Source organism: Cinclus cinclus, chromosome 2, assembly GCF_963662255.1.
Source record: "Cinclus cinclus chromosome 2, bCinCin1.1, whole genome shotgun sequence".
In the NCBI taxonomy this organism is placed as follows: Eukaryota; Metazoa; Chordata; class Aves; order Passeriformes; family Cinclidae; genus Cinclus; species Cinclus cinclus.
The window spans coordinates 31,976,877-32,002,856 of record NC_085047.1 but is presented as its reverse complement, the minus strand read 5'-3'; the positions used below and the strand labels follow the sequence as shown (position 1 = coordinate 32,002,856).

Sequence of the window (25,980 nt, the reverse complement as noted above, 5' to 3'; positions counted from 1 at the left end):
TCAGGCTCTCCCCAGAAAGAGAAATTCTCCATACCCAAATATAATATGCTGAAACTAGTATCATGAATTCTGCTTAGGGAGTTTCGGATACAGTCCTAGATGAAGAGAACATGCTAAATCAGAGCTACACAGGGTTCTAATAGAACACAGAGAAGTGGATGGGGTGCAGAGGAAGCATAACAAGGCTGCTAGGTCAGTACAGGGGACTGAGGAGGGGATTTGCACTTACCTCAGGTGCAGGAGACATTATAGTCAGCCAGGGCCTGCTCCTCTGCAACAGAACAGGAGAGATCTAAGTTATCCTTGCACAGAGCCAAGTAGGCTTGCCAGGCAGTCCTGGCATCCCACGGTTCCACACTGACCTGGGCTGTAGTAGTCATAAACCCTGACATGGCCTGGCTTCAGGTTGGTCACCTCAATCTCCTGCTCCAGCTGCAGGACATATGTGTCAGAGATATGGCTCAGCTAGGGAAGAAAACAAGTAACAATTCACTTACAAGCTGTTCCTTTTACTCCTCACCTGAATTTGATCCTACTAACTGACAATAACAACTCTGTAGACTTGAACACTGGACTTCAAGATGAATCTTGAGTACCCTGATCTGCTGGCCCCACTGCTGGATTCTCCCAACAACTCTGGCAGTGCCCTCCACTCCTGCAGCTCCTCTAGCAGCACAAACATTACCTTGTCCAAGTAAATGGCAACACCTCCTTGTGTTTTCTCAGTTCTTCTCACAGAGTGCCCATGATGCAGCTAGGACAGGAGAGAGGAGGAAGCAATTTAATTTTGTCTTTTGAAAGGAAAGTGTGAGGCATCCCAACAAGGTTTATCTAAGTTCGATTGGGCAGATTCTCATTCACTCATTTCCAAATGTATTTTGGACTCTTACCTCTTCAGGCTGATCTCCCTGCAGGGCCACTCAGCTCCTGCAAACCTCAAGGACAAGAGCCTAGGATTCTTAGCTGACAGAGATATGCTAAGCTAATTGGGCCAGAAGTGTCACCATCCTCAAGACTCAAAGAAAGAGCCAACAGTATGTGTTCAAGTTTGTTGTGTGGCAGAGGGGAAGGGGTGGTGAGATTGCTCAAGGAAGAGACAGGCAACACATTCCTATGCAACCTTCCTTTCTTGGGCACGAATGGTCCCACTGCCACCACATCCCCCCCACAATTCCACTCTTCTTACAGATACCCCGGATCCTGGAGCCAGAACAAATCCAGTCAGTAAGGACACCTCCAGAATGACCATGTTGGAAGTGGATTTCTTCCCATTGTACCTAGGGGAGAAGATTAAAAGGAGAGTCTCTGGGGGAGAACTTTAAAAAGAGAGTCCCTCCCAGCTTTCCCTTCCATTTACCACCAGCCCCTGTGTGCAGTGCCCTGAGCCAGGCAGCCCAGCCAGGGCTGGGGCCAAGGCAGCCACTGGTCTCTCTCACAGGGTGCAGAAGATGGCTGCACTGCTCTGAGCATCCCCAGTCTGAGCTGACTACTGCACTTCTCTCTCCAGCAAGAACCAAGGCTCTCCATCTGGCTCTGAAGTTGCTTGGTGCCTCCACTGCAGCCAAGAAGCACCCCTCATCTCTCCAGCCATGCCCAGATTTCTCTCTCAAGTGGGACAAGATCTTTAGAGTCACCTGACATCAACGTGGACAGTAACAGAGCGTGTACTGTCCTTGGTGCAATTGAATGGCTCGGTTTTCACTTGCAAGGCAAAGGATGATGATTCTTGTGGGGAGGGCGTGTTGTACCTCAGCACCATCTGCAGGGAGAGACAAAAAGACAGAATAAGACATTGATAATTAGTTTGATACCATCTATGACACCTTTTTTTATCCGCTGGACTCCTGAAAATTGGACCCCCAACAGTGAATGGATAAATGATATGCAGTAAGCACACTCATCCCAGTACCCAAAATAAAGGTCACTCAGATTGGAAACCATCCGTGGGCTCCTTCTCAAACTTCCAATTGAGACTGTGCAAGTCAGGCACACAGCAGTGGGACCACTATAGAACATTTTCGTCTTCCAGTAGTCTTGAGAGTCATGGAAGCATCACAGTCCTCATATTTGGGCAGGTTCTGTCTGTTTCCTCCCACACACAGGTTTATTGCACTGGCACCAGGCTGGGATTAAAGCACAGTCAATGCACATCTCCTTCCACAGAGGTGCAACAGAGTTTTGGTTTAGACAAGATGAGGAGATGAGGGTGGTCACAGCAGGGTCTGTGGGGACCTACCCGAGTAAAGACACAACAGCTGCCGTGGGCCTGCACCAAGAATTCGCCTGGGACCTCTGTCAGTGCCTCCTCCTGCACCAGCAGCCGGTTCTGGTAGGAGACTTGGAACTTCTTCCCAAAGCCTCCATGGGACCTCACCCTCACTTCTGCATCCCCTTCTGTGCTGTGTGTCAGTGCTGCATACTTAGCCAATGCCTGCAAGGCCACTACTGTGTCCTGAAAAGGAAAACACAATTACATTTGCATCTCTGACACCCAGAGATACTTGAAATCAGCATCCTGAGGACCTCCATATCCAAGGGCTCCTTTGCCCAAAGCATTTACACTTGCATACATTGTATGCAAATCTTGCAGAGGTTCTTTCTCAAGGAACATCCCCTTCCCTGGCCATGAGTTACCTGTGTTGAGGCAAAGCCTCCATAGGCATTCTGCTGCCTGGTGAGCCAGGCCACGATGCCAGAGGCTGTGGCGAGGTCAGACTGTGTGACATTTGGCTTGGAGAGCAGGGCCAGCAGGATGTAGGCTGTCAGCTCCACATCCACAGACACTGGCTGTGACCAAGGGCTGGTACTGGTTCTGGGCTTGGATGAGGTCTGACTCCAGTGGATCTGCCCATCTGGGAAAGGAAGGTAGTATAGGGAATCTTGAGCCATATCAGAGAAGAACTCCTGTGGTCTAGCCTCCTAGACAGAGTGGCTTGTGTCTGCAGAGACCTTTGGGTAAACACCTTTTGGCTGGATTATCATATCACCAGGGCAGCTGAAAACCAATGCATTTTGTGATACCTAACACTCCATATTCCACACCAAGGTGACATACAAAAACTAATACGCTGATAGTCTGCATATGCATTACCTCCCAGTTGTCCAAATTCTGTGTTGCCTTGTTTGCCAGGCCCACTAATTACCTGATTCTAGCCAGCTGTCCACTGGCCAGCCCTAAGGGTCAGGGACTAACAAGACATGGGGCAGTTTGCTTTCTTCTCTGGCATCCTGCACAAGAATTCCCAAGTCTCCCAAACCCCAACCTCCACTTTAGGTACTAGAAATGGGAAAGTGATCTGAAGGAAATCAGCACCCACACCACCGTGTTGGCAGCACTGTGGCTGGTCCAGCCAAGCTGCATGTTACCAAGGGCTCAGAAAGGTCACCTGTCCCTTCTCTTATGTTCCCCTGGTACCCAGGCCCCCATACCTGCTCTGATTGCCTTTTGGTCAAGCACACTGAGGAGCTCTTGGGTGCTCTGAGAGTCCTGAGCCAGGGCGAAGGTGTATGCCAGCAGGGCCTGGGTGTAGGTGCTGGCAGCCCCACGGAGGGCAGGAGCGATGCAGCCCAGAGCCCTGCGCACCACCGTGCTCTGCAGGAGAGAGGCATACACTGCTGGTCACACACAAACTCTGAGCCAGGCAGAACCTGGGACACAACCAGAAGCATCCACTGGTGTGTGCCAGTGCAGAAAGCACCTCGTTCATTCCCTCAGGTGACTCTGTGCTCAAACCTGTACTCTGTGCCAGTGCAGCACCACTAGCAGTGTCTCCAGCCCTTGGTGGAAGGTGTTTGACAGACCTCCCCCCTGAGCTGGTTTTGGGCTTCAGCCGTGCTCTCTCAATGAAATGAACACCTTTCCTGTGGAATAACACCACCACGTCTTACTTTCCCAGTCCAAACACAACAACAGCAAAATCACACAACTGCAAATGCACACACCCAACCTGCTGAGTAGGGCAACTGTGTTTACTTCACCTTCACAATGAATAATTGTACTTATGGTGAAAAAAGGGTGACCTGAAGGCAATCTATTGCCAGAAAGAAGGTTACTTTCCATCTTCCTTTTTTTTACCTAAGCCCACTGCTTTCCGTTCCACTGAAAAGCATTGCTTTTTCACTTTTCTGATTTCCAGAGAACTCCACTTCTCAATGTCTACAGTTGTATTTATCCATCAAGTTAATTGTTTTTCTATTTGCCTGTACCACAGCCTAGTAAGTAACTACAATCCTTAGCACTTGTAAGAGCTCCCTCTTATTGTTATTACTTAAGAATGTAGTTCCAGCTGCCCTACAGCACTCCTTTTCCACACTACTGGGGATTTTTTTGTTTTGGTTTGTTTTTTTGGTTTTTTGGGGGATTTTTTTGTTTCTTTTTTGTTTCTTTTTTTTTTTTTGTGAAACTAAACCCTATTAGGAGTTATTTTATGTCAATTTACTTGACTGTGGGAGCAGCTCCACCCACCTTACCATCAGCCTTCAACTGCAAAGGACCAGCAAGGGGATGGGAGGTGAGGGGAGCGGGAATGAACAGCTCATTCCTGGGAAATGGCCAACACAGCATCTGGCCATGAAGTCCAGAGGACCCCAGTAGTTTAACCTCACCTTCTCCCTGCCAGGGATGTCCTCCTCAAAGGGATAGTTTTTCCTGAGAAGCTGTAAAATCTTCCTCATCCACTCTCACTTTGCCCACAAGTCCCTCTGAGGTGCTCTGTTGCCTGCCCCAGTGTTACCACTAAGCTCTTTAAGATTCAGATCTTAAGGCAAGAACATGGCAAAGAATCCCATATTTACCTCGGGTGTTGCTCCTGCCTCCAAGTATGCAGCAGTGATGTAGGCAGCCAAGGGGACTTCCCCATCTACACCTCCCTAGAAAAGGCATAGACATCCAAAAAGATGGAAAAATTAACAAGAAAATACTGAAGCTTTTCAGGAGAGCTCTCACCTATCCCTGGCTTACTCCATCTCAAGAAAGCAGTACAACACAGACAAGTGAATTTAAACAATTACCAGCACACTTGGCAAGAACTGATTGGTGTTGTCCTTCAAGGTGCATTGGCTCCTACCTTCATGAATGTGTGGAAAAGTTGTCCCACATTTTTGAAGCAACCACTGGGAAGCTGGTGAAATTTCAGCCAGGTAAGTGCAGCTTGGATAATCTGGTTGTCCAGGTAAATGTATGGCTTGGCTTGCACAAAGCATTTAACCACAAATGCAGTCAGCCTGATTGAGGAAAACAGAAAAAATGGCATGAAAGAAGGAAGAGAGAATCAGGGAGAGGTGGAGTGCATGAGAGAGCAGGAAGAATTAATAGAAAGAAAGAATCTAAGCAGAAGTTGAGGGGGAAAAAAAGGGGTAGTTTGAAACTGGTGGATCTCTGTTTACTTATTGAGCTATTTCTAATGTGCTGGTTCAAGGTCAGTTCATCCCCAGGACTGGGGATGCCTACCCATTGGGGTGCCCTAGTCCACAAAGTTCTACAACAGTTTGGATCCAATAGGACAGCAAGGAAGCTAAAAATAGGACATGCTGGAAGCAGAAAGCTGCCCACCTCCTGGCTGTCAGAGAGCAGGTAGACAGCAGGGAGAGAGCCCAGGGCTTACCAAGTATTACCATATTCATCCTTGCTACCAAATTCACTGTAGGAGCCATCAGGGTGTTGATACTGCAGCTGTATCTGATACCCTGAGAAGCAGGACAGGACATGAGTGCTCACAGTGGTATTTACAATAACATTGCTGTGAAGGAATGAGCTGTTTGAGTGCTCCATATGGGAGTAGGAGCCTGGGACTGTCAGACACAGGGGGAAAGCAGAGGGGCAGGGTGGGTCTGTTGTACTCACCATTGCGCAGGAATCCTGTTGCCCTGTCCCTGATCTCAGGGCTCAACTGCCTCGTCTTCTCCAGGTACTGCAGCACATAGACAATGGGGGCAAACAGCACCATGTTCTGCTCCCCACAGCCGTGGGGCAGCTGCACCAGGTGGTCCAGGTTCTGCAGTGCCATCCCCATGAGGTCACCTGAGACAAAACATAAGCACCCTGACCACTGCCTGGGCAGTAGGATCCTCCTCCTCCTACCTGTGACCGTTCCCAGCAGTGCACCAAACAAGGTCAGCCCAGCACAGGAGTGTGGGGACACCTCTGTCCAGCCACCTTATCTGTTCCACTGTGCCCCTCATATGAACTGTGCACACTCCCATTCTGGCAGAGAAGGCTCATTAGCACAACACTCTCTCCCTTGCTATGTGTTTTAGGTTGTCAGTAATCAGGAAACACAGCCACACATGTGGGAAGAACAGGGCAGTGGAGCTTTGGAAACCTCAGAATGGGTGTGGGGAGAGTTTGGGTTTGGGCTTTCCTAGGGCTAAACTCAGAGATATGGTATTTGCAAGGATACTACCACATCTTAAATCCTTACCAGTGACTGAGACCGTGGCTCTGACTGAACCTTCAACCACATTTAGAGGCAGCACCAGGGACACAGATTCCTCAGCTGGATTCCCTGACACCAGCCAGGTAAGGTGTGGGGAGAGCAAAAAGAAAGAGATTCTGGTGAAAAATGTCTTCAAGATCCCCAGAAGCTGTTCAAGGCTGTTCTGTGATAGCTTCCCATTTTCCTGTCACAGAGGCTGCAAATCACTTCAAAAATCCATGTGCCATTCCACCCTTAACTTCCTCCATCCACCCCATGGTAACTGTGCAGTCCTAATGCCCCTCTTTATAAAGAGGTTGAGAGGATTTTCTCCCAAAAACCCTCAGGGATCAAAGCCACCTGTTATTCTCTATAGAAGTTACTCCATCTCATGTAAGATTTCAGTTTCAGGCTTGTCTTCTCAATGTTCCTCATGCTCTCAAAATCAGGTGATGGCCCCATCATACACCATAAAATTCAAGACAGGAACAGCTATTCTAAGCCATGTCCTCCAGCCTCCCCATGTTCAGTAGTTTGGTTTTATTTCCACGGGTGAAAAAGGCCTCAAGCTGTCACATTAGTGCCAGGGATGTTGATGGTAAAAGACTGGACCTCCCCAAATCCCTGCCTAGGAGAAAGCCCTAGCTGGCACCACAGAGTACACTTCTGTAGCTTCTTCATGGGAACAGAGAAAATAGTTCAACAAGTGGAAATACCCAGAAGGTGATCAGGCAGGAAGAGGGGGATGAACAGGCTGAAAGAAGAAAATAATCCATCTACCTTTTTCGGGACACAGGATGGAGCTGTGAGCCTTTTCTACCAACACTCCCTCTGGCTGTTGGAGCACATAAAAGTATCATTTCAGTGAGCGGCCAGGAGGGAAATGGGATTATAAGTGGATTAGAAGAAGGTATGTTCAGATTCCTGGTTCAGGGTGGACAGTCAGCTGGAATGTCATCATTATCACATAAAAATACAAACTACTTTCAATCATTTTCACTTCAGATCAGAAACTAGCATGCATTTTCCGAATATTCTAAATTCTGAATAGCTGTGAAAATGGTGCTGTAAGTTTCAACAGAGAGCTCAGGAGGTAAGAACATAAAAGAGTGTTTAAAGTTTTCCACGGTAAGTAGTGGAGGACATCCCTTTACCTTCTACATCCATCAGCCCAGGCTGAGCCCAGATCAGGCCCTGAGATGATAATTACACATTTTGAATAGCAAGGGGTAACTCCCAAAATTAACATGCACAAAATCTGGGAATTGCACAAAGCCTATTTTGAGGCTTAGGTGACAGAACAGTTTGACTGACCCGGACTTGAATGAGTTTGGTGATAATGTCTTTCTGTCCTTGTTTTGGGACAAATGGTATCTCCTCACCACAGAGCTCCTTGGTGGCCACAGCCTCGGTGCTGAGGGTGATGTTCATGAGCCCTGAAAATAACACACATTTAGGTGCGTAAGACACCTTCTGAGGAAACCTGCTGATAACAAAAAGTTTGATCAGAGCCCTATATGTTTCTGTACCTCCTAGCACAGGCTTGTGAGTAGCCATGAACATAGGATAAGTGCAAATAAGTGCTCTTTGGATAAGAGAGCAAACAGCTGCTTACTCTATGTCAGCTCTTACAAAACATCCCCACCTTGGTCCCATCCCTTCCCAGTTCCACCACCCCAGCTCTCTGTGCTTCTCACCCAGCTGCTCAGCTGTGACACTCCACTGAAAGGTCTTGGCTTCCCCGGCACATAAGCAGCTGCTGTAGACACAGCCTTTGCATGGCTTCAGCTGGAAGTGTGCAAACTCCTCCAGGGTCACTTGGATCTGAAGGGGCAGCAGGGAGGGCAGGTGGCAATAAATAAACATCAACAACACAAAAAGGAAGCCTACAGGGTGGAATACACACAGAGTGTTTGATTAGCCAGGGATCAGGTTGGGAAAACTAAAGTCCTGGCCAAGTTTATCAAGGGCAACAAGTGTGTCTGTGTTTGTGCTTGGGATTGCCCCAGGCCAGGTGCAGGACCTTGCACTTGGCCTTGCTGAACTTCATGGGGTTTGCACAGACCCAGCTCTCATACCTGTCAAGGGTGCCTCCTTATTTCTCTTTTTAAAAGTAGGGGTAATGTTTTCCCTTTTCCAGTCAGAGGGAACGTCACTGAATTGCTATGACTTCTCAAAGGGGATTTGGAACTGGATGACCTTTCAGGTCCCTCCCCCTATGATTCTCTGATCACAGGCCACAGGTGTCAGTCAGCCATGTCCTGCTTTTCTTGCAGAGGCTATCAGGGCTCACCTACCCTGATGCATTGCTGCAGGTTGTTGAAGACTGTGGCCTTCAAGTTGAAGGTCTCACCCTGGACCACAGAAGATGGCACTGGCAGCTCCACAAGAAAGGGCTTGGAAACAATGAGTCGGGAGGCTGGAGCCAACCCAAAGCTGTTACGTCCTGTGCAGAACATTCCTGCTTTCCATTGTGTGATGGCATCAGGCACAGTGACAGTGATACTCTTGTTCCCACTGGGGCTGGGGAGAAGTAGACAGTGACAGAAGCATTTAGTTGACTGATGCCATATGCCACGCCAGGTGACCTGCTCTGTGTCCTTCTCTGCAGAGTACCCCCTCCCCTCACCTCATTCCAGCCCCTACTGAACTTGCAGCCCTTGCAGGGTCACAAGTAAGTCCTTGTGGAAGTGGGGGCCCCACCTCAGATGCTTATATCAATAGAACACTTGGGTCAATAGGTTACTTGGCTGCAAGATGCCATCAATTACAGATACTGGTATTACTTGGCTTATTTAACCATGCATGGACAGGAAGGCAACACACACAACACAGAAATGTTTTGGTGGCTCAGATCAGGTTGGTGAACAAGTCACAGGGGAAATATCTGCTGCCAGGGGTGAAGAGGTGGATGTATCTGTAAGGACAGTGGAGGTGGGAGAGGCCAATGTTGATGGGAAATATGTTCAGGGTCTGGCCTGAGCATATTTCAGTCTTCGATGAACACACAAGGAAATATTGCAGTCTCAGGTGAAGAATCATTAAAAGCTCTCTTGGCAGACCCTATGTACACACTAAGCCTTTCTCACAGGACACAGTTTTCAGTCCTGTGAAGGACTTCTACGGGCATCAGCTTCCCCTGGATACCAGGATACATCTGTGAGCTCATTTGGGGAAATGCAAGCCCACAGGACTACCAAAAGCAGGGCATTGGCAGTAAACTAAACTGTTCTCCTGCACTTTGTGCTTTTCTATCTTCCTGTGCTGGCCACCTGTCATGGATGACCAGCACTTCTAGTAGAGGAAAATGCATTTAATGAATATATCAGCAGCAGCAATGAACAGCCTACAGGTATGAGTCCCATGATGTATGTCCTTAAGTGTCTTGCACAGCTGCCTGTAATCTAAACTCAGCTGCATATGCTGCAGCTCCCAGCCACACAAAATGACCCAGACTAAACCTCCACTGCTGAGTTTACTCACCCCACAGAATATAAATCCCACAGCCAGGTTTGGTGAAAATGCTTGTGTCCTTTCTCTTCAGCTGAAGAAAAAGGTGGAAACATAGCAGGCTGATAGGTTGATGTCAGATGCTCTGTTGGAAACAACAAAGACCTGTAGTCACCACGGAGTCCTCGGGTCCTGGTTCAGAGCAGACCGTTCCAGCACAGCTCAGGCTGCAGCAAATTCAGTCAGCTCTTGGGAAGCATGGCAACAGAACAAAATGTGCTGTCTCAAATTTTAAAATCCCTTGCCTCATTTCAAATGTCAGAGGTGTTTTGGGCTTTACTTGCATGTAGACAACACCTGCCTGACCATAGGACAGGCAACCTTTCCCTCACTCGAGGTAAAACGTGGGATCCAGACATCCCACTAACAGCCCTCACATTAGCACAACAGGTTTAGGGACAGGAAACCCTCTTTCTCCTTCATTTGCACTTACAGCAAGTGCTTTCTCTTGGCTCAAACCCAGGACTGCTTTCACATGAAAGACTAAGCCTCCCATGTAAGAAGAAACAGCTAGCAACTGCTTACTGTTATACACTTTACGGGGCTGGGCAAACGTCAACATGGGCCTGGAAATAGACATTCCTATTCCCCGCAGCACAGTTGTCAATGGAGTGGGTGGACATACTCTGGGTTTCTTGATATTGGTGTTGGACATAATTTTCAATCCCATTTCCTGTAGGAAAAAAATTAATCACCAGAAGATTGTCCTCTCCTCTCTGCCCTCTGCCCTTGTGCCTTCCTGTCCCCTCATGCGGTGGGGACTTGGCTATCCTCTGTATTCTCTTGCTTCATTTCAAGAAGGAATAATTCAGTTCCCCAGCAATGGGCAAACAAGGTCTTCTGAGGTAATTAATCTGGCCTGAGTCAGCCAAATTTATTCCTTTTCAAACACATGGTAATTTGGGTACTATGCCTTCTCTGCCTGCAGGGTGCAATTGCTCATGCAATGAAGATTAAACAAATCATGTGAAACCAAATTAAACTTCACATCCTGAGTCACACAACCCAAGTGTGACAACCACACAATGATTTTCCTTCTACATTTTAAGTATTCACTTATTCGAATAACAAGAGGGTTACAAGGACCTAAACTGTTCACTGTCCTGTCTGCAATGGCATCCCTTGGACATTGGTTAAGTCAGGGATCATATTTCCCTCATTTCATGAATTATGTCAGCCCACCAAATCAACCATTTTTACCCTGAATGCCGTAAACGCATCAGGCTCATCAGAATTTGGGAACCCGCATGAACGATCATCTTCAGACACTTGGTGAGGATACCTGGAGCTATAAACAGATGGGAACAGCCCATAGATCTGAGAAAGCAAGGGGGAAAAAAAATCAGTGCAAATTAAACCTGGCATTCCCTTCCTCTCATGCATCCAAGGCCTGTTTGAGTTGCTTCTGGCTACTGTGTATGAATGCATGCCAGAAAGCCCAGGATTGCTGCCACCCTTCCTGGGCTCTCCTCTGATAGTGCCAGCACAGAAGCTGTATTACCACAGAGTGATGATCAACATCTTCCTTAATGCCTAATCCCTATGCAGCCACACTGGGAGTGCTGCTGATCCCTCCAGGCCATGCTTTCAGTTTCCTGGAGCTAAGTTCTGCACAGGTGCAGTGGTGTCCCTCCTGCCTTGTGCCAGTAGGGAAGGGAAAGAGCCAGAGCAGGCTCGCTCACCGAGTGGCTGCTCAGTTCTCTTCCTGGCTTCATCCAAAAGGCACTTGGATCCACAGCCCAGACAGCACATGTGGAGCCAGGAGCTGCCTGCAGGTGGAGGCCAACCTGTGAGCCAGGAAGAGTCTCTGGCGTTGAGAAGCCCAGTTCCACCTGGATGGGAAGAATGCAGGCAATGCCTGAGTGACATTTCTAAGGCTGGCCACCCTACCACTTCCCAAGCAGGGGAGGGACCTACATGAAGAGAGTTTCCAAAGACCTGCCTTGCATAGAAACCCAAGGAACCTCCCCAGGACCCCCAGAAGGTATATTAAAAACACCACACTGAGGTTCTAACAATAAAGATGGCAGAGGGGGAGCCATCAGTGGGCACATGGAGACACCCCTGTGTCAGAACACAGTTCTCTCTTCTTTATCCAGCAAACCACCCGTGGCCACACACCTCACAGCTGTCTTATGAAACCCCTTATTCCGGGGTCCCAGATCTAAAGTAAGCCTAGTCCTTATCTCCGGGCACTTTGTGGGATTGGCCTCAGTTTCCTGAAACTCTTCCTTACTCTTGCTTAAATCTGACTGTCTGTGGCAGACAAACAGCTCTGGAGCTGTGAAGCAGGGGTAATGCCCTTTCAGAAATTCACCTTTGGAGTGCAAGACACAGCCAAGAAAGAAGATTCCCAAGGATGTCACACTGACTAGATGCACTCATCCCTTCCTGAATGGCCAGTAAAATCCACTTCTTCCATCATCCATTTTCAGATGTCATCCCAATACCACGTACTAGCAACTCGAATTGTCTGCTGCAGCAGCAGAGCAGCCCTGAGCTCTCCTGAGAACTGCACAAGTGACCTGTATTGGGATGGATTATCCATGATCCTACCACACTGCAGTTGTCTATGGAGACAGACAGTAACTCTCTGCCTTTCCCAAACATTGCAGCAGCCCCCACAGTGCTGAGGACACACTTGCTCCAAACATCACAGCACGCCTCACCAATCACAAACTGCAGTTCATGTGACAGCATCACACACATTATCAGCCACACACAACAACACAGCTCTCCTTTCATTGCAGCAGACACATCCACACTCACACATTCAGTCATAGCCTTGGACACAAACCCTACCTTGTTTCTGAAACACGTGGAGACACTGAATATGGCAGAATCGGCAATGATTTTTCCATTAGGGAAGATGACATAAACAACAAGTCTTGGAGCTGGGGCATAGACCAAGCTGAACGTAAGAGGGATGGAGAAGGAGCCTTCCAGCACTAGATGGAGAAGAGAGGGAATAAGAGGAAGTAGATTTGGTAGTGAAAATAGAGTCGGATCAGCTTTGCCATTCTGCATGTGCCTGTTTAAAACCTTTCCTCCTTTACTGAAGACTTTCAAGACCAAAGAGATTTCTGGAGACTACTGAAACAATCAGCATATCTCTGGATCTGGTCTGGATCAAGGCTAGCAAAAGACTTTTCTGTAAATTGCCTTGGGGACACAAAACAGTACTTAGGAGTTCAAGCTTGGCTCCACAAAGAGTGAGAGTCTCAGGTATCTTTCAAAGCTTCCTCTCACCCAACATCTTCCATCCCAGCACCAACAAAGAGGTGACCTTGTCCCAAAATATTTACAATTCAGGCTTTAAAAAACAAGAGCTGGAGAAATAGGCAACAGTGGGTCAAGAGACATCAAAGTTATAAGAAATGGCATCCCAATGACCCAGATAATTTGTAGGCACAGTTGCTATAGAGGGTAAAGCTACAGTTTCATGCTGCTTGCAAGAGCAGCAGGAAAAGGAGATTTGAAGACAACAGAGGATGAGCCTATGGGCTGGGAAATGCTGAGTATTATTCTTTTGCTACAAAGCAGGAGGGCAAACGGAGCATGAAATCTGGAAAGGCACGGTGCTCTGATGCAGCACACAAGTGGTGAGCCACCCCTGCATTGCAGGGAGGCTTACTCCACTTATCCAAATAAGAATGGATGCCACAGACTACTGAGTGCTTGCTAGACATGACACTGGGGAGTACACTTACTTCTTGGCAGCCCAACCCAAACAGTCTGCTGACCTGCATGGACTATCCCTCTTTTCCCTGTGACCTGGAGAAGAACACAGAAAGGGATGGTCACATAGCCTTTGTGACTAAGAAGATCTAAGTAAACCTGAAATTAAATTGGGAGTTTAAATGGGGGTTGGGGGAGGAATATTAGCTTTATTTGCTCTCAGCTAGTAAGGAGAGCTCAGGAATTAAGTTGTGTGAGGGAGGTCAGGTAAGGTCAATACCTGCCCTGCACATGTGCAGAGCCTAAAAGAAAGGTTCTGCCTTTGTTGCTATTACTGAAGTACCAGAATCAAAACAGGATCCAGTTCCATGATGACTGGAGGGACTCCCTGAGCCAAGACTATCAAATATCAGGCTCATATCTCTAAGAGATGCTGATCTTGGTCCTTCAGCTGTCACCCACTAGCACTTTCCCAGAAACTCACAAAGTAGGAGAAAATGACACGCTTGGGCCCATGTTCCAGGTCTTCTTCAAAAATTCTGAAGTCCACCTGGACAGACTGCGTTTTACCACAGGGCATTGTCTCTGGCACACGGATGATAGAGAGGAAGCTCCTGCTGGTGCTGTAGAATGGATGTATGAAGTAAGAGGCTCGCTGGAAATTCAAGTCAGCTGTCCCAGACTCTCTGGCTGAATCTTGATGCAGGACACTTGCCTGGTGAGACAAAAAAAAAACAAACCAGTTAATTTCTGTAGTTAAGCAAGTCAGCTGCAAATCACCTTGGTTAGATGATCTGAGCAATGCCAAAGGACACATCTCTGTGGACAGCTCATGAAGAAAGCAACCAGGACCTGGACAATAATCTCTCGGAGTGAGAGCCAAGATCTCAGCCAAGATCTAGAACATGCTGAGGTATTTCAGGTTTGAGTTACTCTCCCTCAGGAAGGAACAAGGAATTGGGGCAGTCTATGGGGCAGTAAACAGCTGTGACATGCACACATACCCCTGCCACAAGACACATCCTTCCTCACTTACCTCCAGGGAGGCCAAGGTGCTGTTCCAGGCAGAGGTGTCCAGGCTAAATGAAACTGTTCCAGAGTCTCCAGTGATGTACTTCTGCCTAAATTGCTGCTCAGCACAGTTTACTACAAGGAGGACTTCTTTGTTCTTCTGTGCCTTGCCTTGGTAATCAATTACTTTAATCTGAGAACATCATGGGGAGCAAGAGAAGTGCAGAAGAATCTAATTAGCAGACAGAATCTCTGGCTTCCCCAAGTCAGAAGCAGTGCTTCCAAAGACATCAAGATCACTCTTTCAGTCGCTAATAATTTTATCAACACTGCCACTGCTCCTGTCATATTACCACTTGCACTACCATGTTCATTTACAGAATCACAGAATCACAGAATGGGTAAGGTTGGAAGGGATCACAGTAGTGGGTCATCTGGTCCAACCTCCAGTTCTCTCTACTCCTTCACAACAGAAGATTTCCTGGCTGCTGAAATTCCATATGTTTGGGTTTGCACCCCACATATTAAAGACCATAGCTGGTCCCCCACATGGGTTATTTGGTAAATGGCAGTCTTGGGTGTTATTCTGACATTGGACAATTCAAGAGTTTTCTTTCTGGGAGTCATTTGTGCCCTCCCAAGCTCCTGGCTAGAGATGGGGTCATAAAAGACAGTAAGTAAAGGATACTGTGAAATATTGCTCACACTTTCCCCTTCAAAGAACTAAAACTGGGAATTACCTTTCCTCTGTACGTTTGTCCAGGATGGTAGTAAGAATTCACATCATCAAACAAGGCCATCCCACCAATCCTGGAGATAAGTAATTTGTGGGAAGCATTGACCTGTATCTCTGAATGAAAGCAGCAAGATAAAAACATGAGAGAGGGAGCAAGAAAGCCAAGAGTGATCCACTGGTAATACGGATGGACGTGTTCAGCTGCACACACACTTCACATCACAATGGTGATCTGTTCAAGATTCTGGGTATCTGGTCTTCTTCCCACTTAACTTCTAACTTTTAGACAGCCAAACCATACTCAGAGTGAGTGTGGCACGCCACCAAGAGCTGCTGTCTCTATCTGTGAGTTAGATAGCAGGCCCCAATGGGCTCAGAAGGCTCAGATCCATTGCTAGCCTGGAAGTCTCCCATGCTTTTGGTCAGACCAGCATATCTTCACCTGCCTCTTCCCAGGCACCAGAAATTCCAGAGTTACCTGTGGCATCCTCCACCACCGAGGCCTCTGCAACTATGCTGTCCCGATAGTACCGAAAGTCTCGGCTGAAGGAGGAAAGGCTCACGTTTGTGAAGAAGCAACCTGCCTCATCTGTCTGAAAGTACAGAGAGAAGAAACAAGGTCTGAGAAGGGCACTTGGATGAGAAATTATGGAAGTGGCAGAGGAACAGTGTCACAAAACCCCTGCTCTCAGGTTGCTTTGCCCTTTGGCATTGAAGCCCAGGATGTGGAGCAGGCACATGATGAGGGCCAGTCACAGTCATCAGGCACAGCTGATGAAAGGCAGCACCAGGAGCAGTGGCCAAGCAGCTGAAACAATGGGTTAACATTGTTATTACTTCAGCTAAAGCAGCAGCCTTATTCTGAGGTTGAGCACAGATGCCTCTGAATACAGCTCAGCTCTTCCTAAGCATCTCACCTGGTTGCTGAATTTGTGACAGAGATCAGGTTTGGAAGCACTGGGCAGGAATGGGGCTATCTTCTGACAAAGGCTCACATGAACCATCCCCTGGACGCTTTTCCCACGAGTGTATCTGTTTGGGGGAGCAGGGAAAGGAAGAGACAGTCACACACAGTGGGAGAACATATGGCTTGATTTGCATGGCCCCAGACACCACTCACTGCTGGGTATTCACAATACAGCACAAGAGTGGCAGCCAAACAGCAAGTGAGGTCAGGCCAGGGCTATGCAGTGATGGGAGGTCAAGGGCATTATGATATAATTAGCACCAAACAATTATTTTGGGTAACTAGAGTGTAGGTACTGACTGGTCTATGTATCAGCATCGCCTGCAATAACCCCAGGATGTGCTGAAGGCATTCCTCATCTTATGAGCAGAAACATGGGTGATTAAGAAAGTGCCTTCTATTAAAAAATTCACCTTTACATGGGGCTAACTGTAGCATTGTCCTTGGATCAATTCCCTGGGGCAATTCCCGTTTGCCTCCCTCTAGTTTCCACTTGAGCATAATCTGGAAAAGCTTCCCATCATTTCCCATGAGTTTGTTTTTCAGGGAGATGAACACTACATATCTGCCATGATCTGTCCCACAAACAGTTGCTCGTCAAAGGGTAGACTTTTGCCCCAGGTTTTATGTGTGGAGATTTGCATAGCATTTTTAGAAAAGGGGCATTGGAGTATCAGAATGATAGTTACAGGAATGTTTTGTGTTGCCTCAGAGTGCAAACAGCTGCCATGGAAGATTCCGGCTTCCTGTGACTGAAGTGTAGTAAACTTGCCCTTAGCTCCTCATGGTTACCCATCCAGCTTGTGCTCATTATGCTAGAAATTAACACAGGGCCATCCCTCCAGTCAGAATCCTCACCTGCCACATACCCGGAGCAGGAAGGCTGTATCTAGTGCATAAATCTGATTTGGCGCCTCAAAGATCACTTCAAATTCTGGCAGCACTGGAAGGGGAAAACAGAGAACTGTAGGAAACACAGGCCAGGACAGCCTTAGCAAAGAATTAACATAAAGGCTGACCATGGTGGAATAAGGGACAGGAAATGGAGAAGGAAGGTGCTGACAAGGGGAAAGATTTTGCATGTATCTTTAACAGATTTGTGTGTAAGGCCTTGATGATTTCCTCCTTCCAAAACTAAAACCAAACTTTACATTCTCTGGAAATGTCCATCCCAAATTGCCTTGTTTCCTCTGACTCCGAGACCCATAGGAATCAGCTGTGTCAGAGGTCTGGGGCCATGAACAACACTCCTCCCACACACTAAACCGAGGTCCCAAAATGGTCTCCACGCCTGAGCCTCAGCTCAGACTCTCTTCTATGACAGATGCTACTACTTTTCCCATTTGCTCCTAGGATGGTTATCAAGGAAAAAACACCCTGCTTCCTGGACCGGGAGTGCAAGGTGCTCTCAGCAGCTCAGACAAAGCCCCACGTGCTCATACCATGATCCTTAACGGAGAAGCTGCCGTAGGCTCTGGTGCTGGTGACGTTGATGACGTATGTTCCCAGCAGGGGATCATCACTCAGCTGGAAAGACAGGTCTGCAATGCCATCCCGAGGGACCACGTTCTGCCACTGCTCTATCTGGTTGTTCTTAGGGTCCTGCACCCACAAGAAAGGAAGTGTTGTTCCAACATCCCACTGATCCACATCCCACAGAAACTAAGATTCAGGATTTCAGTGTTGTCGACTACCAGGTTCTATAGCTAAGGAAATGAGGTTTGGTATAGACTGATCAGGAAATCTGGAAGACATGATAATGCTCAGATTCTGGCCCCAGCATCTGAGCCTCCTTCTAGACTTATTTAAATGCTGATCTTAAGCAAAGATTCTTCGCAGTTCTAACTTTCTTTCATAAGCATCTAAGTTTTCTATTTATTCTCTTGCAAGTCTAGAACAACACATTTCTACTGGGAGTATAACCTCAAAGAAGTGCATAAAAAAGAAGCTGAAAGTAGTAGGGTAATTTAAGAATTTAATATCCAACAACAAAAATAGAAGATCTACTATTCCACTCAGAGGTCTGTAAAATCTACCAGAAACTGAACATGAACAGCACAGTGAAACTACTGCCATCACCATTACTTTAACATGAGATTTCAGCATCACTCACCAGGAGAAACAGGGAAATCTGGGGAAGAAAAAAATGCAAAAACATTAGAAGAGAGAAACACATGCCAGCACTACACACAAGGTACTTCAGACTCAGAACCCTCTCTGAAGGATGTGCAGCTGATGATTTGGAGACTGAAGAGCACTGACAACAGTACAGAGTAAAACAAATGCCACCCAAAAAGGAAAAATACTAGGTGGGTTCATTACAATAAGGTCTGAAGAAAGGAAAAGGAAAAACCAATCTGGAGGTTATACAGCACTTGCTAATGACTTCCTGACAGAAAAAAAGTCTCAGAAGTCACTACCCAAACAAACCTAGCTCTGGTTCAGGTATGGTATTAAGAGGGTTACAGAGGAATAGGATCACATAATTTGGAAGGAACCTCTGAAGGCCACCTAATCCAACATCCTGCTGAAACATGTCTTCCTGAGCAGATTGATCATAGCCTTCTCCAGATGGGTTCTGAACATCTCCAATGATGAGTATGCATTTTCAGGATGCATTTCCACATTGTTGCAATCAAAACGTTTGTCCTAATGTCTAAGCAGCATTTCCCACATTCCATCTTGTAGGGTGCAGATTAAAATAACCCTTCCCCACAAGAAGGAAAACCTGATTTACAAATCAAATTACAAACCTGAATTTCAAAAAACCTGATTTTCACCAGAATAGTGAAAATCTCTTCACTCCCCTGTGACACCATCACATCAGGAATCAATATGTCCCATACTTGCAGTTGTGTGACTATTCTGCCAAGATGAGCAAGGGACATGCACACCTCTGCCATCTTCCTGGCAGTTAATACCCCCCTCTGCATACTCATAAAACCTGCCAGGGATGAATGTGGAAAAGTTGGAGTTTTGGCAGATGAGCAGTGTGGAAAGGAGGTAGGATCCATGCATGGTACAAGGCAGCCTCTTCCACAGCCCCCAGGACTCGCTTACCGAATCATTGAGTGCAAGGAACTCCTCATCCAGAGTCACAATGCGAAATTTCACTGAAGGCAAGGAAATCAAGGAATATATTATCAGATCTGTGTTTTTCCCTACAGACCCTTGTTCTACTGCTTCCCTAGCTCCTGTCTCTATTCTAGACACACTTGTGGTAACATCTGACACTAACATTCCCACATGGAAGGTACCATGGACACGGTTACCATTATCTACTGCCTCCTGTCATCACAAGCCAGACATTACAAACACCAAAAACATCAGTCAGCAAAGAGACATGGTCTCAAAGCCTTCTGCTAGGGTTGCTCATGCATTTCAGGGCATCACAGTCTTTTCATATGGTGCAACCAGCAAAAAGCCTGGGACCCTGAGCTGCTCCCATTTGCATCTCACCTGTTTGCCCTGGTTCATAGACAGGCTTGTCTGTTTGGATGATGGTGCCATTCCTGGCCTGGCAGATCAGGACCTTTTTCTGCTCCTCAACACTGACCCCATCTCCTGTGATGGTCAGTTTTACAGTGGCGACCTCCTCTGTGCCATCAGCCGGAGGGGCAACCTGTGCAGACAGAGAGAGGAGAGCACACAGGCCCCAGGTAATCTTCTGGGAGTAAAGAACTAACAACTAACCAGATCCCTCCCACTGTGCAAGGAGGGAACAATCACCTACAACCTCTGAAACCAGATCACAGCCAGATCCCACACAATCCTACATGAACAGCAGGAGGCCCTGCATGTCATGGAATCTGTCCTTTTTCCCACTGGTGACAAGCAAGCACCTCACACTTTCGAGTCTTCAGACATGCTCAGGAAAATGGGCAGATGACAGGAAACTGGGAGATGGTAGCAGAGATCAAAAGAGAGAGATCAAGCAGTTGCACAGCCTCAAATGCTAGGCTTTCAGAACTACCCAGCACTTAAAAACAAGAAATCCAAAGTAGAAAACGCAACCAGAAAGGCTCTGGACACCAAAGACCCCAGCAGCCTCAGCACAGAATATAGTAAAACAGAAGGGATATTGCTTAGACATGTCTGCCTTATCTCAGATCTTTGCTAAGTTCTCACCAACAATAAATAACCTCTAAGATGCTGTTTAGAAACAACAAGCATGTCTATTTCCATCCAACTAGTCTTCAGTAGCTCCCAAGAGCTGAGTTGCTGCCTGACTTGAGGTACTACAGAAACTGCAGTATGCCCTGCAAGACACCATTTCCCTGAGCTTTAGCTGTGAACCTGCACAAGTCCTTCAGAAAGAGCTAAAGCTGCTTCATCTGATCTGTAATGGAGGAGGACACAGGTGGTATCCAGAACTCTGGCAGATGACAGGAAAGTGGGAGATGGTAGCAGAGAATCAAAAGAGAGAGATCAAGCAGTTGCACAGCTGATTTTAACTCTGATTAAACTCTGGCAGATTTTATCAAATGTAAATTCCACTTAAAAATTAGATTGAGAAAGGAAATTCAGTGCTAACCAACGGAGTGGGTTGGGCTGTGCATCCCTAGACACCACCCAATTGCCCTTCCTGAAAGGCTCACACCAAGACAAAGCAGACCCTACCCACATCACCCCTGGTTAGGGAGCAACACAAGCATTTTCCTGAAAGGAAAATCAGTGATGACATTTGCCTAGGGTGGCTCACCCAGAACTTAGTGCACATGAAAGTCTTCTTCTTCTGGATGGTTTCTTGTATTAAGAGCTCCTGTCCTGCAGAGCGCTCCAAGGCCAGATTCACTTGAATTTTTGCATCATGACAGGTGATATGGAGGCAGGCAACCTGAGTGGATGGGTACCGGAGGGCTGCAGGGATCACCACCAGGTAATGTCTGTGGTGGGGGAAGACAGCAGAGGTGGTATCAGTTTGAGGTCTCAAGAGGTGTCAGAAAGCTGCCCTGCTGTGGCCCACTACTGCAGAATCCCTCAGCAATGGGCCATGGCTTCCATCAACGTTCAAAAGCAACAGTGAGCCCAGCAAAGCGGTTGCTTCACTGAAACTTGAGAAATAGTTTCTGCTTGATTACCTGAAGTATAGCCTTATAATCTATTTCAAACCCCGTATTCCAGTAATCTCCTGAACTCTCCAAAAACATCCCATGCAGTCTTCAGAAGAAGTAGTTTCATAACCTTGCAGTCTAGACACCAATGATTTTATCTGGCATTGCAACTGCAGAGGAAATATCTCTGGGCTTAATGTCTGACTTGGAAGTCCCCCAAAAAGCTGGCCTGTACTGACCTGCAGAAGTCAGACTAAGGCATGGGAGGCAAGGTATATGACTCAGCTACTCCTTGGGGTGACTTGATAGAGCAGTAAGCATGAGAGCTGATGGCATAGGATCTGGTCCATCTAGCTAGACAGATGCCTTCATGAAGGAGACTGAAACAGGAGTTCAGCATCACTCACAGTTGGTGAGAAGCAGCTGCAGCATGGAACAGAAGGCTCAGGAGGATGGATATCCTCATCCTGGGGGTTCTTGCTGCCCAGTCTCAAATGGCTCCCTTCCTCTGAAATCTCTGAGGCTGTTTATAGGGGGGGGTAATTTTTTTTCTAGCACAGCCTAAATAAAGAGGTGGGATGTGGGGAGGAGCCAGCCTCCCCCTCTCTCCCGAGATTCCACACAGGCAGCTGTAAGGATAAGTGTACTGTGCCAAGTGCCCCTTAGCCAATAGCAGCCACTTTGGCTGCCATCCACCAGTTCAGAACATCCCCTCCCGCAAGGCTGCCATGGAGACACCTGACCAAATGGACTTCTTATGGCAAAAAAAACAGTGAGAACTTTGCTGATCAGTGACCCAGGCCAGGTCCTGATCACTTGTCACTTGCATCCCTTTGTTTCAGCTGGAGATGGATTGCTGCTGTGCAGCCTGCAGCAAGAGCTGCCCCCTGCACACAGCAGTGTCCTCATTCAGGACAGAGCTCAGGAGCTCTGGATCAGATTAGGGGGATGTGGATCTCCTTAGGCTTGAGAATGGAGTGAATCCTTCCCTGTCAGTAAGGAAGCAATGCAGCGACACTGCTGCTGGCCAGCAATCACTAATGACTTTGCCTTTTCCTTCCCTGCATACCATGAGGAAAATGAAAACAAATACTGGCCCACAGAGGTCTCCACCAGCACCCTGCAACACCCATTAGTTATGGCACCATCTGCAAGGAGGGGGCCTGAGGAACAGCTTCCAGTTCTGGATTATTCATGTCTGGGTCTAAAACATCTGGCATCCAGGGATACAGCCTTTTGGCTCTGCTTTTGAACCTGAGGGTTGGGTTGAAACTCACAAATTAAATATGTGGGACATTTTGTAAGCACTGATGGCAGCCTCTACAGTGGGCAGACAACTGTCCAGTTTGGCCTGCAGAAAAGCAGTCACTACATAAACTCCCTGCTGTGAGCAGTCCACAAACTACATCTGAGTCTTGTGTGACACAGTATTAGTTAGCCTGAGCTGAAATGTACAAGGGACTGTCCTAATAATACAGACAGCTACCGTTCTGTGCCTGGAAATATTTCCCAGTGCTGTTTAATAGTGCCAATGCAGCCTAAGCTTTCCATACCTGCATCCCAATGTGGTGTTACTCAAGCAGGCAGTTGGGAACTCTTCACCTGGCAAAAACGGCAGGATGCACAGAAATGTTCAGCTAACTCGGGAGCCCCGTTCCCAAGTCTCTCCATAGTCTGTTCCCAGATGGAGTTGCGAAGACTGACATGCATCATGGGGGCTACACATTATGTACAGGATGCTACTGCTAGCTAGTATTGCCTTTGTCTCAAGAGTACATCTCACTGTTCAGCTGATTGAGGTAACTGGCCAGAGACTGATGGAAGTCAACTCTGAGTTGGTCTAAATCACTGTGAGGCTCCTTGGCAAGGGAGACTAGATATTTTTTATTTTGGTGAACACATTCTCCCCATTCTTGTCTCTTTGTGTCCTTCTCAAAGAAACAGGTCACATTACTGAGAATGACAGTCACAGAATCATAGAATGGGTCAGACTGGAAGGGACCACAGTGGTCATCTGGTCCAACCTCCCTGCTGAAGCTGATTCCTCCCAGAGCACATTGCACAAGATTTCATCTAGTCAGTTTTCAAATATCTCCAGTGAGAGAGAATCCACAACCTCTCTGGACAATCTGTTCCAGTGCTCAGTCACCCACACAGTAAGAAGTTCTTCCTCATATTCATGTGGAATTTCCTGTGCATCAGTTTCTGCCTGTTGCCTCTTTTCCTATTGCTTAGCACTACTGACATGAGTCTGCCAGGCAAACTTACAAATTTTTAATCTAAAAACAGATTTTCCTACAAAAAGTATGAGCCAGATCTGTCACAAATCACAGCCAGAGAGATCCAGACACTGGCAGAATTCTGGCAGGAGCTGCACCCACTGGGGAGATCTCTCTGACCCTGTCCCACCATGCCCTCCTACCGTGTTTGCCCAGGTGTGCTCTCTATTCCTTGTTTGGCTTTGGCAAACCAGGCTTTTGGTCACATGAACATACATTTGAAGGATCTGCATCGAAGGCAGTGACTGACAGCTGCACGGGTGTCACAAACTCAGACATTCTCTGCAACAGAGAAAGCAAAGCAAGGTTGTGCAGCCTTTCCAGTTCTTCATTTTCTTTCTCTAAATGGACTCCAAGAAGGCTTTTGTGATAGAAGTGTTGAGCCAAGATTCCCATGGGGAGTAAGAGATCGACTCCAGCTGAAAACACACTTCAGCTGGAGCGAAGGACATAGTCCATACCGGCCATGCAAAACCATATAGACACATCTTCTCCACAGTTAAAACCTGAATCAAAAATTGAAAAGGAAGAAGATAAGTCTTAGTAAAGGTCATACACATGATAAATGGGTAACACTGTCCATGGTTCAGAATGAGGAAAAGGACCTTGGAAATTACTCCTGTGTTTTAATAACTTTGAAGAAAATAAAAAGGCAGTGGTCTCAATGAACTGCATGAGAAGAGTACCAGAGAAGTACTGATGTGTGCAGAGCACTTTGATAGGAGACTGTTCAGAGAGGAGGAAGCCCTCACTTTCTTTGAAGAATCACGTCTGTTGGAGAGCCTGTAGTGCACAGTAATTCATCAAAGCAACTGAATCACTCTTCATCCTCCTCTAGAGACTTATCACCAACATCATACAGGCCTTGGGCCTCCTCTGCTGTTGCCTTCTTTCCTTTCCAATCATAAACTTCATGTTCCTAATCACTGACATTTCCAACTCGCCTCGTACACACACACACACACACTCTCACTCCATAACTGCTGTGTAGCATTTCCAAAGACAATGACATTTGTTATCCTTGTATTCTGATAGCAAAGTAAACTTTTGCATTAAGAATATGTCATAGTTTATGTAAGGTTCATAAAAATCTGCCAGGCCTTAGTGTTTCTGCAACTTGACTAGCATCCATAACATAATGGAATCCCTTTAAAGAATCTCTCCATGATGGTAAAGTACACTGCTGCACCCTCTTTCTGCTGCCCTGACAGCAGATTTGTCCATTGCACCAAAACCAAGCAAGGAATTGAGAACACACCTGGACAAACACAGCAGAAGGACAGGAACTGACTGGGTCAGAAAGCTTGAAGGCAACATAGTGTAAACTGTTCTATGCCTCTCTCAATGCTTGGCCCCTACACCAAGATCATTCAAAGAGCTGCAAATATTTTTTATTTTTTTTTCCCAGCTTTTAGACTGTAGGTTTTCATTTCTTTAGTTGAAATTCAGTTTGGGCAAATTTCGAAATGATGCCCAAGGCATTTTGGAAACTGTCATAAGAAGGTGCTCAAATCACACTGTGCAAGGCATGTATTCCTCTTCAAAGGATGCATGTGAACCCTGAGACCTGCAACTTCACATACTTCTCACAAAAGGGATCAGTAACTAGTGCACCAGCTAACACTCAGAAAATCCACACATGCCATTGAAAGGATCTAGTCCCTTCTGAACTTTCATGGCCCAATACAAACCCCTGGCTCTTGCTTCACCTCTCTTACTCACTCCACCAAGAGGAGGAAACCTCAGCAGCACTCCTGGCAGAGTGACTTCTCTTAACCACAACATCCTGACTTGTTAATTCAAATCTGGTCATCAAGTAGATAAGTACTCATAGAAGTTGAAAACTGTTTACAAATTGATAAACTGGCTCAGGCAAGCCCACAACAATTCCCAGATCTTAACACAGTGTCTTAGGAATAATCTCTAGTCTTAACAAAGAATCAAAACCCAAACTGGAACCTAGTGGGTTTTGGGGGGTTAGTCTGGGGTCTGGGGTCCTACTTAAAGCAGGTTCCAACTTGAAAAACTGTGGCGAAGATTTAACTACCTGTAATGTATTTGTGGGAACCTTCGTCAGGTCTTAGGCTAGACTCTTAATTTTTACCAAGCCACTTATTTTCTCAGTTAACTGGCAACTTTGACTGCAACCACAGAACTCCTCAAAGGAAAAATCTAACAACATTCATCTTCTAGGGGAATAGTTCTAGCAAACTGACCTGAGACATTGCAGAGAAGAAACCAGACCCCAGGATAAAGGTCTGCAGGACTTAAAAAAAAAAAAAAAAAAAAGAAAGAAGCAGCATGCAATTTTACAGGCTCAGATTCATACCTC

At 46.8% G+C, this 25,980-nt stretch overlaps 1 protein-coding gene across 1 annotated transcript; it reads right to left on the bottom strand.

Annotated features, from left to right (window-relative positions):
- Positions 1 to 230: 230 nt before the first annotated feature.
- LOC134057857 (alpha-2-macroglobulin-like protein 1) lies at positions 231 to 24,563 on the bottom strand. The gene is made up of 37 exons (XM_062514901.1): positions 24,498 to 24,563; positions 23,865 to 23,930; positions 23,146 to 23,297; positions 21,018 to 21,201; positions 19,775 to 19,937; positions 19,376 to 19,428; positions 18,429 to 18,446; positions 17,758 to 17,917; positions 17,174 to 17,258; positions 16,266 to 16,380; positions 15,827 to 15,941; positions 15,353 to 15,462; positions 14,638 to 14,805; positions 14,086 to 14,316; positions 13,634 to 13,697; positions 12,726 to 12,871; positions 11,606 to 11,755; positions 11,124 to 11,240; positions 10,449 to 10,596; positions 9,897 to 10,008; positions 8,711 to 8,936; positions 8,111 to 8,237; positions 7,728 to 7,849; positions 7,194 to 7,248; positions 6,420 to 6,503; positions 5,843 to 6,019; positions 5,604 to 5,685; positions 5,067 to 5,223; positions 4,795 to 4,869; positions 3,430 to 3,592; positions 2,635 to 2,852; positions 2,237 to 2,452; positions 1,635 to 1,759; positions 1,187 to 1,277; positions 686 to 754; positions 363 to 465; positions 231 to 271 (listed from the first exon to the last, which is right to left on the bottom strand). The coding sequence occupies exons 1-37, from the start codon at positions 24,561 to 24,563 to the stop codon at positions 231 to 233; spliced, it is 4,554 nt and encodes a 1,517-aa protein (XP_062370885.1).
- Positions 24,564 to 25,980: the final 1,417 nt, after the last annotated feature.